This window comes from Ahaetulla prasina, chromosome 2 (genome assembly GCF_028640845.1).
Source record: "Ahaetulla prasina isolate Xishuangbanna chromosome 2, ASM2864084v1, whole genome shotgun sequence".
NCBI classification, from domain to species: Eukaryota; Metazoa; Chordata; class Lepidosauria; order Squamata; family Colubridae; genus Ahaetulla; species Ahaetulla prasina.
Window position 1 is genome coordinate 292,958,193 of NC_080540.1, and position 19,700 is coordinate 292,977,892.

The window sequence follows — 19,700 nt, forward strand, 5'->3', positions numbered from 1 at the left end:
ATTTTGCAGTAACCTTCCCCTGGAGTGGGGAGGGAATGGAGATTTTACAGTATCCTTCCCCTGGAGTGGAGGGGGAATGGAGATTTTACAGTATCCTTTCCCTGGAGTGTGATGGGAATGGAGATTTTACAGTATCTTTCCCCTGCCACGCCCACCAAGCCACACCCACCAAGCCATGCCATGCCACAGAACCGGTAGTAAAAAAAATTGAAACCCACCACTGATCTACACCCCTTCTTGGCACTTGTGGGGACCATCCAAAGGTGCTATTTTTGGTTATTTATTGCTTCTCTTGGAATAGCGTTGTCCCATATAATTTACACATCAGATTTGAAAACCACCACTATTTCCGGCAAAAAAACCACCCATTGGGGAAACTAGATTCATTTAATGAAATATTTTGCTCAAATATTGGAAGACTGCTGTCATGTCTCCCTGAGTCCTTCTCATCACTGGACTAGACATACCCAATTCCTGCCACCGTTCTTCGTATGGTTCAGCCTCCAGCCCCCTCACCATCTTTGTTGCTCTTCTCTGCACTCTTTCCGGATAATTGCGGGAGATCTCATATTATTATGGACAAGCAATTGTCCTAATCCCACAATTTCAGGTGGCAAGCCGTTCCACTGATTGTTTTCACTGTCAGATAATTTCTCCTTAGTTTTCGGATGGGCCTCTTTTTAATAAGTTTCCATCTGTTATTTCTCGTGCTGCCCTCAGGTGCCATGCAAAAGAAATTGAATAAATTCCACTTCCACGTGACAGCTCCTCAGATATTGGAAGACTGCTATCATGTCACTTCTAAGATTCTCTTCCTTAGGCTTAGACCAGGAGCGTCCAAACTTGGCAACTTTAAGACTTGTGGACTTCAACTCCCAGCATTCCTCAGCCAGCTTAGCTTAGCTGGCTGAGGAATTTTGGGAGTTGAAATCCACAGGTCTTAAAGTTGCCAAGTTTGGACACCCCTGGCTTAGACATACCTAGTTAACTTAACCATTCATTGTATCTTTAGACCGTTCATTCATCTTTAAACCAGAGGTAGGGAACTGGGCATCATGGCTAGTCTAGTGAAGAGAAGGACCAGGGGAGACATGATAGCAGTCTTCCAATATCTCAGGGGCTGCCACAGAGAGGAAGGGGTCGAGCTATTTTCCAAAGCACCCGAAGGCCAGACAAGGAATAATGGATGGAAACTGACCAAGAAGAGATTCAACCTGGAAATAAGCAGGAATTTTCTGACAGTGAGAACAATCAACCCATGGAACAGAAGTTGTGGGAGCTTCATCACAGGGTGCAAATGACCAGCTGTCTTCAAGGAGTATAAATCCTTCCATTCCCCGCCGTCCAGTCAGAGCTGAAGAAGCTTCTTGGATGAGAAGCGAAACGTCTTCAGAGAGAAACCAGAAAGTCCAGTTGCCTTTTGAAAAAAAGCACCTTTGGGACAGCCATGACCTGGATGACTTAAGAATCTCCATAGCCCAGGGGTGAAATCCAGCAGGTTCTGACAGGTTCTGGAGAACCGGTAGCGGAAATTTTGAGTAGTTTGGAGAACCAGCAGCTACCACCTCTGGCTGGCCCCGGAGTGGGGTGGGAGTGGAGGTTTTGCAGTATCCTTCCCCTGCCACGGCCACCAAGCCACGCCCACAGAACCAGTAGTAACAAAATTTGGATTTCACCGCTGCCACAGCCCCTCCGATATAGTGCTTCTTTCTTTGAGTTCAGCAGCTGATCTTCTTCTGTGTCTCCTGCAGTTCTTCGAGAGTCAAGAATGCGAGCGGATCAACTATTTTCGGAATGCTATGTGGTTGCATGTGAATCAGCTGTCGGAAGGTTGTGTCAAGAATGACGACGTAAGGAAAGAGACCGTCAATTCCTACCTTCTGTAGATCGGGCATTGACCAACTTTTTGGGGTTGGCATTTTCAGACGACAGGCCGTCCTTGATTTATAACCTTTTGTTTAATGATTGTTCAATGTTACAATGCTGTTGGGGGAAAAAAGCGTCTTGCAATCCATCCTCACACATTTACGACCACGGCAGCATATAAACCATGTGGTCGTTAAGCGAATCTGGCATTCCATTCCATTCCATTCCATTCCATTCCATTCCGTTTCTTTATTCTATTCTATTCTATTCTATTCTATTCTATTCTATTCTATTCTATTCTATTCTATTCTATTCCATTCCATTCCATTCTGTTTCTTTATTCTATTCTATTCTATTCTATTCTATTCTATTCTATTCTATTCTATTCTATTCTATTCTATTCTATTCTATTCCATTCCATTCCATTCCATTCTGTTTCTTTATTCTATTCTATTCTATTCTATTCTATTCTATTCTATTCTATTCTATTCCATTCCATTCCATTCTGTTTCTTTATTCTATTCTATTCTATTCTATTCTATTCTATTCTATTCTATTCTATTCTATTCCATTCCATTCCATTCCGTTTCTTTATTCTATTCTATTCTATTCTATTCTATTCTATTCTATTCTATTCTATTCTATTCTATTCTATTCCATTCCATTCCATTCCGTTTCTTTATTCTATTCTATTCTATTCTATTCTATTCTATTCTATTCTATTCTATTCCATTCCATTCCGTTTCTTTATTCTATTCTATTCTATTCTATTCTATTCTATTCTATTCTATTCTATTCCATTCCATTCCATTCCATTCCATTCTGTTTCTTTATTCTATTCTATTCTATTCTATTCTATTCCATTCCATTCCATTCCATTCTGTTTCTTTATTCTATTCTATTCTATTCTATTCTATTCTATTCTATTCCATTCCATTCCATTCCATTCCATTCCTCCTGTTCTTTGTTCTATTCTATTCTATTCTATTCTATTCTATTCTATTCTATTCTATTCTATTCCATTCCATTCCTCCTGTTCTTTGTTCTATTCTGTTCTATTCTATTCTATTCTATTCTATTCTATTCTATTCCATTTTTTCTTTATTCTATTCTATTCCATTCCATTCCATTCCATTTTTTTTATTCTATTCTATTCTATTCTATTCTATTCTATTCCATTCCATTCCATTCCATTCTATTCCATTCCATTCTTTTCTTTATTCTATTCTATTCCGTTCCATTCCATTTCCATTCCATTTTTTCTTTATTCTATTCCATTCCATTCCATTCTATTCCATTCTATTCTTTTCTTTATTCTATTCTATTCTATTCCATTCCATTCCATTCCATTCCGTTTCTTTATTCTATTCTATTCTATTCTATTCTATTCTATTCTATTCTATTCTATTCTATTCCATTCCATTCCATTCCATTCCATTCTGTTTCTTTATTCTATTCTATTCTATTCTATTCTATTCTATTCTATTCTATTCTATTCTATTCTATTCCATTCCATTCCGTTTCTTTATTCTATTCTATTCTATTCTATTCTATTCTATTCTATTCCATTCCATTCCATTCCATTCCATTCCATTCCTTCTATTCTATTCTATTCTATTCTATTCTATTCTATTCTATTCTATTCTATTCCATTCCATTCCATTCCTTCTATTCTATTCTATTCTATTCTATTCTATTCTATTCTATTCTATTCTATTCCATTCCATTCCATTCCATTCCGTTTCTTTATTCTATTCTATTCTATTCTATTCCATTCCATTCCATTCCGTTTCTTTATTCTATTCTATTCTATTCTATTCTATTCTATTCCATTCCATTCCATTCCATTCTGTTTCTTTATTCTATTCTATTCTATTCTATTCTATTCTATTCTATTCTATTCTATTCTATTCTATTCCATTCCATTCCATTCTGTTTCTTTATTCTATTCTATTCTATTCTATTCTATTCTATTCTATTCTATTCCATTCCATTCCATTCCATTCCATTCTATTCTATTCTATTCTATTCTATTCTATTCTATTCTATTCCATTCCATTCCATTCCATTGTTTCTTTATTCTATTCTATTCTATTCTATTCTATTCTATTCTATTCTATTCTATTCTATTCCATTCCATTCCATTCCATTCCATTCTGTTTCTTTATTCTATTCTATTCTATTCTATTCTATTCTATTCTATTCTATTCTATTCTATTCTATTCTAGGAGAGAAACTAATCAAGGAGAGAAATTTCCTGACAGTTATAACAATTAATCAGTGGAACAACTTGCCTCCAGAAGTTGTGAATGCTCCAACACTGGAAATTTTTAAGAAATGGTGTAGGGTTTCCTGCCTGGACAGGGGGGTTGGACTAGAAGGCCTCTAAAGTCCCTTCCAACTCTGTTGTTGTTGTTGTTGTTAGTCTAGTTCAGTCCAGTCGAGTCCAGTCCCTAGTCCTAGTCCTAGTCCTATTTCTATTTATTTCAATTTCAATTTCTGTTTCTATTTCTATTATTTCTATTATTTCTATTTCTATTATTTCTATTTCTATTCCATAGATGATCCAAGTTGGATTTTTGCTATGAAGGAATCATTCATCCGTAGGGGGGGAAAAAAAAGCGCAAAGATTTTTCTTCCAAAAGCGATTGCTTGTGTGTAAGGACAAGAAGTGGCCTGTAGTTTCTCCCCCCCTCCCTTCTCCCCAGCTTCTCCTCTTCCAATGGCATTTTGATTCGGGAACATAAGAGCGATTCGGAGGCCTATCATTTTCCCGCCGCTAAACACGATGTTCTCTTCCCTGCGACAGAACTACGAAGAGATCCGCAGAGCCCTCGAGCAGTGCAGCATCGGGAACGACATCGAGTGCTTTGTACATATTCGCAAAACCGGCAACCTCCCTCCAGGTAAAGTGACGGATGCCCAAGGTCTCCGTTTCAAATGGTGCTCAGTCCTGGTCCTTCAAACACGGTTCCATAAAGGAATTTGGGAGATTTGAGGGGGTGTGAAGGTATAAGAGATTCAAGGAAGAAGACGACAATCCAGACAGTGGTGGGTTTCAATTTTTTTTACTACCGGTTCTGTGGGCGTGGCTTGGTGGGCGTGGCAGGGGAAGGATACTATAAAATCTCCATTCCCATCCCACCCCAGGGGAAGGTGACTGCAAAATCCCCATTTCCTCCCGATCAGCTGGGACTCAGGAGGCAGAGAATAGATGGAGGGCAGGGCCAGTCAGAATTTTTATTACCGGATCTCCAAACTACTCAAAATTTCTGCAACCGGTTCTCCAGAACTGGTCAGAACCTGCTGAAACTCACCTCTAAATCCAGAGCTGGAAAGGAGTGTGAGAAAGAAACTCAAACTAATCTCATCTTGATATGATTTAGTATCATTGGAGATAGGGAGAAATTTGGATGGACTTTCAAGTTATTATACCCGACTGCAATCCCAGTATCCTTCTGTGCCTCTTCCTTGATCTAGTTTGGGCCATGGGTGGCTAAGGCTGTAAGATAGCCTGTTATTAAAACACAGCTGGTTGCAATTACTGCAGGCTCGAGTCCCACCAGGCCCAAGGTTGACTCAGCCTTCCATCCTTTATAAGGTAGGTAAAATGAGGACCCAGATTGTTGGGGCAATATTCTATTCTATTCTATTCTATTCCATTCCATTCTGTTTCTTTATTCTATTCTATTCTATTCTATTCTATTCTATTCTATTCTATTCTATTCTATTCTATTCCATTCCATTCCATTCCATTCCATTCCATTCTGTTTCTTTATTCTATTCTATTCTATTCTATTCTATTCTATTCTATTCTATTCTATTCTATTCCATTCCATTCCATTCCATTCCATTCTGTTTCTTTATTCTATTCTATTCTATTCTATTCTATTCTATTCTATTCTATTCTATTCTATTCTATTCTATTCTATTCTATTCTATTCTATTCTATTCTATTCCATTCCATTCCATTCCATTCCGTTTCTTTATTCTATTCTATTCTATTCCATTCCATTCTATTCTATTCTATTCTATTCTATTCTATTCTATTCTATTCTATTCTATTCTATTCTATTCTATTCTATTCCATTCCATTCCATTCTGTTTCTTTATTTTATTCTATTCTATTCTATTCTATTCTATTCTATTCTATTCTATTCTATTCTATTCCATTCCATTCCATTCCGTTTCTTTATTCTATTCTATTCTATTCTATTCTATTCTATTCTATTCTATTCTATTCTATTCTATTCTATTCTATTCTATTCTATTCCATTCCATTCCATTCCGTTTCTTTATTCTATTCTATTCTATTCCATTCTATTCCATTCCATTCCATTCCGTTTCTTTATTCTATTCTATTCTATTCTATTCTATTCTATTCTATTCTATTCTATTCTATTCTATTCTATTCCATTCCATTCCATTCCATTCTGTTTCTTTATTCTATTCTATTCTATTCTATTCTATTCTATTCTATTCTATTCCATTCCATTCCATTCCGTTTCTTTATTCTATTCTATTCTATTCTATTCTATTCTATTCTATTCTATTCTATTCTATTCTATTCCATTCCGTTTCTTTATTCTATTCTATTCTATTCTATTCTATTCTATTCTATTCTATTCTATTCTATTCTATTCTATTCTATTCCATTCCATTCCATTCCATTCCATTCCATTCCATTCCGTTTCTTTATTCTATTCTATTCTATTCTATTCTATTCTATTCTATTCTATTCTATTCTATTCTATTCTATTCTATTCCATTCCATTCCATTCCATTCCATTCTGTTTCTTTATTCTATTCTATTCTATTCTATTCTATTCTATTCTATTCTATTCTATTCTATTCTATTCTATTCTATTCTATTCTATTCCATTCCATTCCATTCCATTCCATTCTGTTTCTTTATTCTATTCTATTCTATTCTATTCTATTCTATTCTATTCTATTCTATTCTATTCTATTCTAGGAGAGAAACTAATCAAGGAGAGAAATTTCCTGACAGTTATAACAATTAATCAGTGGAACAACTTGCCTCCAGAAGTTGTGAATGCTCCAACACTGGAAATTTTTAAGAAATGGTGTAAGGTTTCCTGCCTGGATAGTGGGGTTGGGCTAGAAGGCCTCTAAAGTCCCTTCCAACTCTGTTGTTTTTGTTGTTGTTAGTCTAGTTCAGTCCAGTCGAGTCCAGTCCAGTCCGTAGTCGTAGTCCTATTTCTATTTATTTCAATTTCAATTTCAGTTTCAATTTCAATTTCAGTTTCTATTTCTATTATTTCTATTTCTATTATTTCTATTTCTATTATTTCTATTTCTATTTCTATTATTTCTATTTCTATTATTTCTATTTCTATTATTTCTATTTCTATTTCTATTATTTCTATTTCTATTATTTCTATTTCTATTCCATAGATGATCCAAGTTGGATTTTTGCTATGAAGGAATCATTCATCTGTAGGGGGGGGAAAAAAGCGCAAAGATTTTTCTTCCAAAAGCGATTGCTTGTGTGTAAGGACAAGAAGTGGCCTGTAGTTTCTCCCCCCCCCCCTTCTCCCCAGCTTCTCCTCTTCCAATGGCATTTTGATTCGGGAACATAAGAGCGATTCGGAGGCCTATCATTTTCCCGCCGCTAAACACGATGTTCTCTTCCCTGCGACAGAACTACGAAGAGATCCGCAGAGCCCTCGAGCAGTGCAGCATCGGGAACGACATCGAGTGCTTTGTACATATTCGCAAAACCGGCAACCTCCCTCCAGGTAAAGTGACGGATGCCCAAGGTCTCCGTTTCAAATGGTGCTCAGTCCTGGTCCTTCAAACACGGTTCCATAAAGGAATTTGGGAGATTTGAGGGGGTGTGAAGGTATAAGAGATTCAAGGAAGAAGACGACAATCCAGACTGTGGTGGGTTTCAGTTTTTTTTACTACCGGTTCTGTGGGCGTGGCTTGGTGGGCGTGGCAGGGGAAGGATACTATATAATCTCCATTCCCATCCCACTCCAGGGGAAGGTGACTGCAAAATCCCCATTTCCTCCCGATCAGCTGGGACTCGGGAGGCAGAGAATAGATGGAGGGCAGGGCCAGTCAGAATTTTTATTACCGGATCTCCAAACTACTCAAAATTTCTGCAACCGGTTCTCCAGAACTGGTCAGAACCTGCTGAAACTCACCTCTAAATCCAGAGCTGGAAAGGAGTGTGAGAAAGAAACTCAAACTAATCTCATCTTGATATGATTTAGTATCATTGGAGATAGGGAGAAATTTGGATGGACTTTCAAGTTATTATACCCGACTGCAATCCCAGTATCCTTCTGTGCCTCTTCCTTGATCTAGTTTGAACTTCTAGGGCTGACACCAACTCTAAAAGTTTGTGTCTCGCCACTTCCTCTTACTCCACTCTACTTTAATTTTTTCTGGCTGTATAGCAAATTATATAGCAAGATTCACCATCGGGACAATCATATCCATCCATATAACAGGGCCTCTGTGGCTCAGACTGGTAAGACAGTCTGTTATTAACAGCAGCTGCCTGCAATTACTGCAGGTTCAAGCCCCACCAGGCCCAAGGTTGACTCAGCCTTCCATCCTTTATAAGGTAGGTAAAATGAGGACCCAGATTGTTGGGGGCAATAAGTTGACTTTGTATATAATATACAAATGGATGAAGACTATTGCTTGACATAGTGTAAGCTGCCGAGTCTTCGGAGAAGGGAGGGATATAAATGCAAATTAAAAAAAAAAATCAATATAGCCAGTGGTGAAATCTGAAACGGTTTACTACCGGTTCGCTGGCAGCACACATGCATGTGCAGTGCGCACCACACACCAAATGCTAGGTGCTCACTTGCGCATGCATTGCACACCCAAAGGAGGCATGGGGTAAGTAGAACAGCGTGCGCGGGTGTGTGTGTGTGTGTGATCAGCTGTGGCGTGTGATCTTTTTTTTTACTTTTAAAAGCATTTTTTTTACAACCTGTTCGGCCGAATAGGTTGTAAAAAATTGCTTTTAAAAGTTAAAAAAAAGGCTCCGATGATCGTGCAGCTCAGCTGTGATCATCAGAGCCTTTTTAAAAAACCTTTTAAAAGCATTTTTTAAGCGGGCGACCAGGCATTGCGTGGGCATGGGCGGGTGAGGGGGGAGGGATTTTTGCTACTGGTTCTCGGAACCACCCGCTGCCATTGCTACCGGATCAGCCGATCCGGTCCGAACCGGGAGCATTTCACCCCTGAATACAGCCACTTCACAAGCTCTACCAATACTCCCAAAACTCCCGTTTGGTTAAGGATTAAGACACTGGGCTAGAAACCAGGAGAGTGTGAATTCTAGTTCTGAGTTAGGTATGGAAGCTACCTGGGTGACTTTGGGCCACTCACCAGGAGACCGCGAATTCTACTCTCGTATTAGACATAAAAGCCGGCTGGGTGAGTTTGAGCCAATCACCAGCAGATGGTGAGTTCTAGTCCTGCCTTAGGCATGAAAACCACCTGGGTGACTTTTGGCCAATCACAAAGAGAATGAGTTCTGGTCCTACCTTAGGCACGGAAGCCATCTGAGTGACTTTGGGCCAATCATCAGGAGACTGTGAGTTCTAGTCCTGCCTTAGGCATGAAAGCCAGCTGAGTGACTTTTGGCCAATCATCAGGAGACAATGAGTTCTAGTCCTGCTTTAGGCATGAAAGCCTGCTGGGTGATTTGGGGCCAATCACCAGGAGACTGTGAGTTCTAGTCTTGCCTTAGGCATGAAAGCCTGCTGGGTGACTTTGGGCCAATCATCAGGAGACTGTGAGTTCTAGTCCTGCCTTAGGCATGAAAGCCAGCTGGGTGACTTTGGGCCAATCACCAGGAAACGTTCGGTTCTAGTTCCGCTTTAAGCATGAAACTCAGCTAGATGACCTTGATTGGGCCAATCCCTCATTCTCAGCCCGACCAACTCAGAGGGTTATTGTGGAGAAAATTAGAAGAGGAAGCTGTGCTGCATTTGGTATGTTTCCTGCCTTGAGTTATTCATACAAATAATAAAAGCAGGTCAGGAGGGGTGAAATCTACTTACCTGCCTTACCGGTTCGGAAGTGCACACGCCGCGTGTTCCATGCAGAAAAAAACCTTTCTGCGCATGCACAGAGGATACAAAACACGTTACTTCCTGGTTAAAACCAGGAAGTAATGACAGCCAGGCAGATGGGTGGAGCCTCGCACCGTGATTGCTACCGGTTCTCCAAACCACCCACCATGATCGCTAGCGGATCGGGCGATTTGGTCCGAAGTGGGAGCATTTCACCCCTGAAGCAGGTTATAAACAAACAAACATGTATCCAGGACCATGTTTGGTAGAAAAAGTATATAATTCAGAATACTACTAATAAACCAATATTAACCGTTCCAAGATCTCAGGGGCTGCCATAAAGAAGAGGGAGTCAAACTATTCTCCAAAGCACCTGAGGGTAGAACAAGAAGCAATGGGTGGAAACTGATCAAGGAAAGAAGCAACTTAGAACTAAGGAGAAATTTCCTGACAGTTAGAACAATTAGTAAGTGGAACAACTTGCCTGCAGAAGTTGTGAATGCTCCAACACTGGAAATTTTTAAGAAAATGTTGGATAGCCATTTGTCTGAAATGGTGCAGGGTTTCCTGCCTGGGTAGGGGGTTGGACTAGAAGACCTCCAAGATCCCTTCCAACTCTGTTATTATGTTATGTTATGTTAAACCACAGATAAACCAATCTTGATTGCAGAAAATATGACTTCAGCAACAGAGTTGTTAATGCTTGGAATACACTACCTGAGTCTGTGGTCTCTTCTCAAAATCCCCAAAGCTTCAATCAAAAACTGTCTACTATTAGACCTCATCCCTTTTCTAAGAGGTCTATAAGGGGCGTGCATAAGAGCACAAACGTGCCTACCATTCCTGTCCTACTGTTACTTCATGCTTATGCTTATGTATGGTGTTATTACAAATAAATAAATAAATAAATAAAAATAAAAATAAATAGAATACTTCTCTCCACTGGCTCAAAATTCTAAGAATAATAATCAGTAATACATCCCATCCAATGTGGGCCAATGTTAGTTGAAAAACAAGTTGGTTTTTTTTTTCAAATTTCTTTTTTGCTTTCTGCCTTTTGCAGTTCCTGTAGTCTATGAAAATTATTATAACACACAGAAGAACACGGTGCCCAGAAGATGCCAAGTTCCAGTGCCTGGCACGTAAGAATGAAAAATTACATGTCATTTTTATAATGCTAATGATGTTCTTTTCAGTTATTTACTTAGTTGCTTTATGTGAACATCAAAGTTTTCTGCCAAGAATAATGATATTATTATTGAATAAAAAATGCACTTGTTGTAACCCAGGCCCAAGTAGGTGTAGGAAACTCAATCTGTGAAAAAACAAACAAACTTTATTCGAACAGTTGAGAATTACTTCTTTCTCAGTTTAGCTCAACTAAATTAAAGCAAATTCCTCTCAACACAAATTCCTCAGTCCTATCACCTATCACCTAAACCTTGGTCCAATTAGGCAAACCGCCAAAGGCCTTTCTTGGCAAAAGTTCAGAAGATATGAAACAAATGCAAGAAGACAAAGCTATCAATGTTGTTTTCCGGCAAAACCCAAACGCCATTGCTGGTCTTTTAAGCCTTCTGGGAGGGGCCAATCATCTCTTGGCCCTACTCCCGAGTCGTCCTCTTTGCTTGAGCTGCTCTTGCCTTCTGGCAGCTCTTCTCATGTGTGCATTAGGAACAGGCTCCTCCTGTTCCTCTGCCTCACTACTATCAGTCTCTGGAGGCTCCGGAGTCCACATATCACTTCCAGATGACCCAGAGCCCTCATCCGGGCCTTCCCCAGCCTCCAGGACTGGCCCATGTTCTTCCTCAGCCCCATCGTTGTCTGACTCCGTTGCCAGCTCCGCAGGCTGCTGGCAGACCACAACAAAAGGAGAGGAAGAAAAGGGAGGGGGAAGAGGAGTAGGAGAGAGGGTTAGAAAGGGAGGAAGAAGAGAGGAGTGGGGGAAGGGAAGGGGAAGTAAGGAACAGTTGATTTGGTGACCATTCAAAGTTACAAGATTTATGTCTACAAACTTCTTCCTTTGAAGAAGTCCTTACAGTCCTGTAAACAAACAAACAAACAAAAGGAATAGGAGCCAAAATGCATCCTGTCATATATAGGTCGTCTGCAACTTACGACCATTCATTTAGTGGTTTTTTTACACTTACGACCTTTGTAGCATCCCCATAGTCACGTGAACAAAATTCGGAAGTTTTTTGCAATTGGTTCATATTTATGACGGTTGCAGGCCCTAAGGTCACGTAACTCCCTTTTGTGAAGCTCTGATAAGGAAATGTCACAATGGGGAAGCCGGATTCACTTAACAACCATGTTACTAACTTAATGGCTGCAGGGATTCACTTAGCGACAGAATCAAGAAAGGTCGTAAAATGGAGCAAAGCTCGCTTAACAGCTGTCTCGCTCTGCAACATAAATTTTGGGCCCAACTGTGGCCGTCATTCGAGGACTGCCTGTATTTAGGATGAGTGTCGTGTCCTCTATTGAGGCTTGCTTGAGAGTTAGTGGTGTTGACTTGGCTCAAACCAAGTTGCCTGAAGTTGGGTTGGACCGATTTACCCGCATCTCTTCTCCCCTGCAGGAGACCCCAGATGCCCATCCCTTCCAGTGAACCAGGTGAGTAAAAGTTGCACCTCCTCGGATCTTCCATCTTTTTGAAAATTGGGGGAACCATGGATGGAGATTCTGAAGCAGAATCCCAACCTTATTAAAAATGGAATGGAATAGAATAGAATAGAATAGAATAGAGTAATAGAATGAGAATAGGATAGAATAGAATAGAATAGAATAGAATAGAATAGAATAGAATAGAATAGAATAGAATAGATTAGACTAGACTAGACTAGACTAGACTAGACTAGACTAGAATACATTGAGAATAGAGTAGAATAGAATAGAGTAATAGAATGAGAGTAGAGTAGAGTTGAATAGAATAGAACAGAACAGAACAGAACAGAATAGAGTAATAGAATGAGAGTAGAGTAGAGTAGAATAGAATGGAATAGAATAGAGTAATAGAATGAGAATAGAATGAGAATAGAATAGAATAGAATAGAATAGAATAGAATAGATTTTTTATTGGCCAAGTGTGATTAGACACACAAGGAATTTGTCTTGGTGCATACGCTCTCAGTATACAGAAAGAAAAAATAAAATACATTCATCAAGAATCATAAGATACAACACTTAGTGATAGGCATAAGTTACTAATAAGCAATAAAATTGTACTAGGAAACAAATAAAACAATATAAATTGTAAAGATACAAGCAACATGGATGTAGCCATAAGTGGGAAGAGATAGGTACTAGTGAGGATGAGAAGAAGAATAGTAATACAGTCATTAGTAGTTAATTTGACAATTTTGTGGGAATTATTTGTTTAGCAGAGTGATAGCCTTCGGGAAAAACCTATTCTTGTGTTCAGTTGTTCTGGTGTGCAGTGCTCTATAGAGTCATTTTGAGGGTAGGAGTTGAAACAGTTTATGTCCAGGATGTGAGGAGTCTGTAGATATTTTCACAGCCCTCTTTTTGACTCGTGCAGTATGCAGGTCCTCAATGGAAGGCAGGTTGGTAGCCATTGTTTTTTCTGCAGTTCTAATGATCCTCTGAAGTCTGTGTCTGTCTTGTTGGGTTGCAGAACCAAACCAGATAGTTATAGAGGTGCAGATCAGAGGTGGGTTTCAGTAGGTTCTGACCGGTTCTAGAGAACCGTAGCGGAAATTTTGAGTAGTTCGGAGAACTGGTAGTAAAATTTCTGACTAGCCCCACCCCCATCTATTCTCTGCCTCCCAAGTCCCAGCTGATGGGGAGGAAATGTGGATTTTGCAGTAATCTTCCCCTGGATCGGGGAGGGAATGGAGATTTTATAGTATCCTTCCCCTGTCACGCCCACCAAGCCACACCCACAGAACCGGTAGTGAAAAATTTTGAAACTCACCACTGGTGCAGATGATAGACTCAATAATTCCTCTGTAGAACTGGCTCTGTTGAGGAGAGAGAGCTTGTGATGGGGGAAGGCAAAGATTTAATTTCCCCATCCTCTTCTGCTTTCCCCCCCAACATTGTGGAAAACAGGTGCATGAAAATTTCCCATGCAGGTAGTCCTCGACTTATGACGGTCACTTAGTGACTGTTCCAAGTTACAACGGACCCCGTCCCCCCCAAAAAAATACTTTTTATGAGCCTGAGTCGAAGGGCCAACGGATGCCTCTCTCTGTGGTCATGTGACCACAGCAATCAAACCACACTTACGGCCATTTGTAGCATCTCGGTCACTTGATTGTGGTTTATTGCTGGTTTGTCATAAAATTAGTAATTGTTCATGTGATGATCTGCTTAGTGACCATGATGATTTCAAGCTGTTGAAAGGTTGAGGAATACCTGCATTGTGGACAAAGAGCACCTTAAAAAGAGGGAAGGGTTAATTTTGGATCCTCAAATGTTTAGTTCCTGACCTTCATTTGAGTTGTCTCCAGCTGCTTGTAATAAACATTTTGTGAATCTCCTAATCTTAATTAGACTTTACACCTGCCTATTTCCTAAACCAGGGGTCTCCAACCTTGGCAACTTTAAGACTTGTGGACTTCAACTCCCAGAATTCCTCAGCCAGCTTTGCTGGCTGAGGGATTCTGGGATCTGAAGTCCACAAGTCTTAAAGTTGTCAAGGTTTATTTTTTTTTATTTTTTTTTATTTTTTATTTATTTTGTCACACAGTATATATAAGCATAAGCATGAAATAACTATACAATATATAAGCATATATATAAGCATGAGTATGTAATAACTATATTAATTGGATATAATGAAAGGAAACAATAGGACAGGAACGGTAGGCACGTTTGTGCTCTTATGCACGCCCCTTACAGACCTCTTAGGAATGGGGTGAGGTCAATAGTAGACAGTTTTTGGTTGAAGCTTTGGGGCTTTTGAGAAGAGACCACAGAGTCAGGTAGCATATTCCAAGTATTAACAACTCTTTACTGAAGTCATATTTTCTGCAATCAAGATTGGAGCGGTTCACATTAAGCTTAAATCTATTGTGTGCTCGTGTATTGTTGCGATTGAAGCTGAAGTAGTCTTTGACAGGAAGGACTTTGTAATAGATGATTCTATGAGTTAAACTCAGGTCATGTTGAAGGCGGCAGAGTTCTAAATTTTCTAAATCAAGGATTTCAAGTCTGGTGGCATAAGGTATTTTGTTGTATTCAGAGGAGTGGAGAACTTTTCTTTGGAGACTCCTGTCCTAAACGGTCGTTCCTACCCACCGTAGTAGTTAATCAAGCACAGTTTTGCCATTTTAAATTTGGGTTTCAGACATTTTACCTTGTGGATTAATTGTCATCTTTGTTTTTATAGGGGACGCTAACTATGCTTCCGTGGATGGATATAGCTTAATTCATCCCCACTAGCCCAGAGATGGTAAGTTTGGTCATTTAAAAAAGGAACTTAAAGTGCTTATCTAATTAAGCATATTACTGGAATAGAATAATACAGAATATCTCTGTATTTATACAACGTCTTAAGGCAGTGTTTTTCAACTTTAAGATGTGTGGACTTCAATTCCCAGAATTTCCCAGCCAGCCGCACCAGACTAACAGCGTTGGGAGGGACCTTAGAGGTCTTCTAGTCCAACCCCCTGCTCAGACAGGAAACTCTATACCATTTCAGACAAATGGTTGTCCAATCTCTTCTTAAATACCTCTAAGGTTTTTAAGGCTGACTGAAGAATTCTGGGAGTTGATGTCCACACATCTTAAAGTTACCAAGATTGAAATCCTCTGTGGCTCAGATTGCTAATGCAGTCTGTTATTAACACAGCTGCTTGCAATTACTGCAGGTTCTAGTCCCACCAGGCCCAAGGTTGACTCAGCCTTCCATCTTTTATAAGGTAGGTAAAATGAGGACCCAGATTGTTTGGGGGCAATAAGTTGACTTTGTATATAAATATACAAATAGGATGAAGACTATTGCTAACATAGTGTAAGCCGCCCTGAGTCTTCGGAGAAGGGCGGGATATAAATGTAAATTTAAAAAAAATGTCTTGATTTATGGTTTAATTGAGAGTTATACTTTGGCTGTTCTTAAGTACGAATAAACAAGATTTGCTGATTGTACACTAAGCCCTTAATCATAAACCATAGCTTACAAAGAGTAAGATTAATGCAAGATGCTAAACCATAAACTAACACATTATATTAATCTCCCTAAGGTTAGCTTGATCGGGGCTTAATTTATTGCAAGAATTCAACTCTTGTAATTTGGAAGCATGGATCTTGGCTTACCACAAAGTGTAAAGCCTGGCCAGTTGTGGTTTAATCAGCAAACAACAAATCATGGCTTAGTTTAGTACCAGTACACAGGGAGTCCTCAACTTATGTTCATTTAGTGAGCATTCAAAGTTACAAGGGCGCTGAAAGAAATGACTTTTGACCGTTTTTCACCCTTACAGGTGAAAACATTGCAGCATCCCTACGGTCACATGATCAAAATTCAGATGCTTGGCAACTGACTCATAGTTATGACGGTCGCAGTGTCCCAAGTTCACATGATCCCCTTTTTGCGACCGCCTGACAAGCAACGTGAATGGTGGAAGCCCGATTCAATTAACTACCACGTTACTAGTTTAGCAACGGCAGTCATTCACTTAACATTTGGGGCAAGAAAGGTCGTAAAATGGAGCAAAACCCATTTGACAAATGTCTCACTTAGCGACAAGAGATTTTGGGCTCAGTTCAGAGGTGGGTTTCAGCAGGTTCTGACCGGTTCTGGAGAACCGGTAGCGGAAATGTTGAGTGAGTTTGGAGAACTGGTAAATACCACCTCTTAAAGGCCCCACCCAGTGATGGGATTCAAGTAATTTAACAACCGGTTCTCTGCCCTAATGATTTCTTCCAACAACCAGTTTGCCAAACTGCTCAGAAAGTTAACAACCGGTTCTCCCGAAGTGGTGAGAACCGGCTGAATCCCACCATTGGCCCCGCCTTCATCTATTCTCTGCCTTCTGAGTCCCAGCTGATCAGGAAGAAATGGGGATTTTGCAGTAACCTTCCCCTGGAGTGGGGAGGGAATGGAGATTTTACACTATCCTCCCCTACCATGCTGTTGTGTACCCCTCCCCCTCCGACGACCGAGTCAAGGAAGTCCGTATCAAACGTGGCAACGAAGCCACTTCAGCTTGCCAAATTCCTTCGAGGTTTATCGGGGCAGGCAGGAGTCCAAGTTGTGATTTCAGCGAAAGAATCCGATATCAGCAAACTAGATGAGACTTTGCTTGACTCAAGGTTGGAATGCCAAAAGCAGGTCCTTTATATAGGCTGTGGCTCCATGACTCAGCATTTATCCAGGCCTGCCCCTCCCTTCCTTCTGCTGGCGTCGCCTCTCAGATCTCCGGAAGCAAGGATTCTCCCAATTTGAATGCTCTTCAGGTGGATCTGCTGTCAGTAATTCCAGCACGTGGCTGGCTTCCTGCTCACACGCTGTAGGAGTGAAGTTTATCGGGCTTGTCTGTTCACTCCTGACATCCTCTCCAGGCATGGGGCCACGGCCGGGGGCTGGAGGCATGACAGGCCGTTCATCTTCATTATCAGACTCGGAGTCTGATAACAGGCCCGGGTGGAGATGGGAGGGGCCCGGCTGAGGAGAGGAGGGAGGACGAGGCACAACACTTGCCCACCAAGCCATGCCATGCCCACCAAGCCACACCTACAGAACTGGTAGTAAAAAAATTTTTGAAACCCACCACTGGCTCAGTTGTGGTCATAAGTCGAGGATTACTTGTAGATGGATCCAGCCTGTATTTTTTTCTCACTCTCTGATCGTTTTCTTCCTTCTAGATCTTCGAGTCTTTTATTTGACGAAACCTCTGTGAGGAAATGAAATAGCAGCATTTTAAAAGCTGTCTCCACATACTTCCCCAAATGGAGTTATGCTCTTTTTTGGGGTGCATGAATTATTGTTTCTTAAAAACGCGATGGGAGGAGAACGCTTTGGAAAGATGGAGGATGGTTCCGCAGCAGAAAAGCACCGAGAGAATGCTCATTTTCTGGCAGATCACACCAATCTTCTGTTGTTTTATTCGTTTGAAGGAAGGGATTAAAAACAAAACAAAACCCTGCAGGAGTGTTTGCAGGATATGGCTGAAAAAGTCAAGATGGTGGCTGTAGCATCACCTGCCTCCTTATAGCAGGGGTCTCCAACCTTGGTCCCTTTAAGACTTGTGGACTTCAACTCCCAGAGTTCCTCAGCCAGCTTTGCTGGGAGTTGAAGTCCACAAGTCTTTTTTTTTTTTTCATAAAAAAGTTTTATTTTTACAATCATATCAAACAGCTCATCCAATGTACAGTTATATACAATTAGTCGGGCTTGCCCAGTCACCACCACCCTTTTTAACACTCTTCCCTCTTCTACCTTCTTCTACTTTCCAGACCTTCCTCTCCTTCTCTTATCTACATCCTCTCCTCCCTCCACCCTACACCTTCCTTCTCCCTCTTCCTTCCTCTTCTCCTCTTTCCTACCTCCTACTCTCTCCTCTTTTCTCCCTCCCCACCGTTCTAAAATGGTAACTGGGCAGACCCGACCCTACATTAATTATATTTATACATCTTCAATAATCCCTGTACATTAACCATCACTCCATCCTCTACCCTCAACCCCCCAATTCCCCTCCCCCTTACCCCCCACCCCGACTTCCCAGAACAAAATGCAGGGAATCAAAACTAACAATCATAATCCAAAATAATTCCTAAATTATAATCTCTAGTCACTCCACACATAATCACGCTCTCAATTCCCCTCTCCTTCAGAAATATATCTAATACAAAATATTTCCTAAATTTACTCATATGCTATTCGATATTTTTTTATCTGGTACTTATTTTGAATATAATCAATCCACATTTTCCATTCTAAAATATATTTTTCTTGTGTATAGTCTTTCAAGTAAGCAGAAATTTTTGCCATTTCTGCCAGATTTGATACTTTGAGTGTCCATTCTTCAATTGTAGGTAATTCTTCTTTCTTCCAATATTGAGCAATCAAAAGTCTTGCGGCTGTTATTAAGTTCAAAATCAATTTAGTCTCTATAGCTGTACAATCCATAATTATTCCTAGTAGAAAGAACTGCGGAGTAAACTTAATCTTCTTTTTCAAAATATTCTGCATAATCCACCCTACTTTAATCCAAAATGCTTTAACTTTTTTGCAAGTCCACCATATGTGGTAATAAGTGGCATCTTCACAATTGCATCTCCAACATTTAGCCTGTACATTAGGATACATACATGACAACTTTTGGGGGTTTAAATGCCATCTATAAAACATCTTATAAAAATTTTCTCTCATATTTTGAAGTCCACAAGTCTTAAAGGGACCAAGGTTGGAGACCCCTGCGTTATAGCCACATTCTTGCCTTTTTTTGACCACATCCTTGGACCCCTTGCCTTTTTAATTAGTAAAAGGGGAGGGGGTTTGACATGGAAAGGATTACACATATGGGTGTGTTCCCTTAAAATTGGGTGTCTTGCGAAACACTGCCGTTTTTTTTTAACCTGACCTACCTCACAAGGTTGTTGTGAGAATGGAACAAGAGAATTCCGTGATATTAGCCTTAATTTTTAGATCTTACTGTTGGAGAGTGGTGGGAAAACTTATGGAGTTCCGATGACCTTCTTTTTTTGTTTTTTGTTTTTTAGTTTTGGCCAAAATCCAATGAAATCTAAAGCAAATGGACTCTTCCTGATTCAATAAGAAAGATTCAATAAGCAATAATA

At 40.0% G+C, this 19,700-nt stretch overlaps 1 protein-coding gene across 2 annotated transcripts in view; it reads left to right on the plus strand.

Annotated features, from left to right (window-relative positions):
• Positions 1-18,639, plus strand: part of PSTPIP2 (proline-serine-threonine phosphatase interacting protein 2) — an 81,033-nt gene extending 62,394 nt beyond the window's left edge. The window contains exons 10-15 of one of the 2 annotated variants that reach the window (XM_058171211.1): positions 1,752-1,850; positions 4,676-4,772; positions 10,996-11,074; positions 12,514-12,548; positions 15,289-15,351; positions 17,766-18,639. In XM_058171211.1, coding sequence (XP_058027194.1) covers positions 1,752-1,850; positions 4,676-4,772; positions 10,996-11,074; positions 12,514-12,548; positions 15,289-15,341 — 363 coding nt within the window. In that variant the 3' untranslated portion in view covers positions 15,342-15,351; positions 17,766-18,639. Of the gene's footprint in view, positions 1-1,751; positions 1,851-4,675; positions 4,880-10,995; positions 11,075-12,513; positions 12,549-15,288; positions 15,352-17,765 lie in introns of those variants that run through there. The other variant, XM_058171210.1, reaches the window with a different exon arrangement.
• Positions 18,640-19,700: the final 1,061 nt, after the last annotated feature.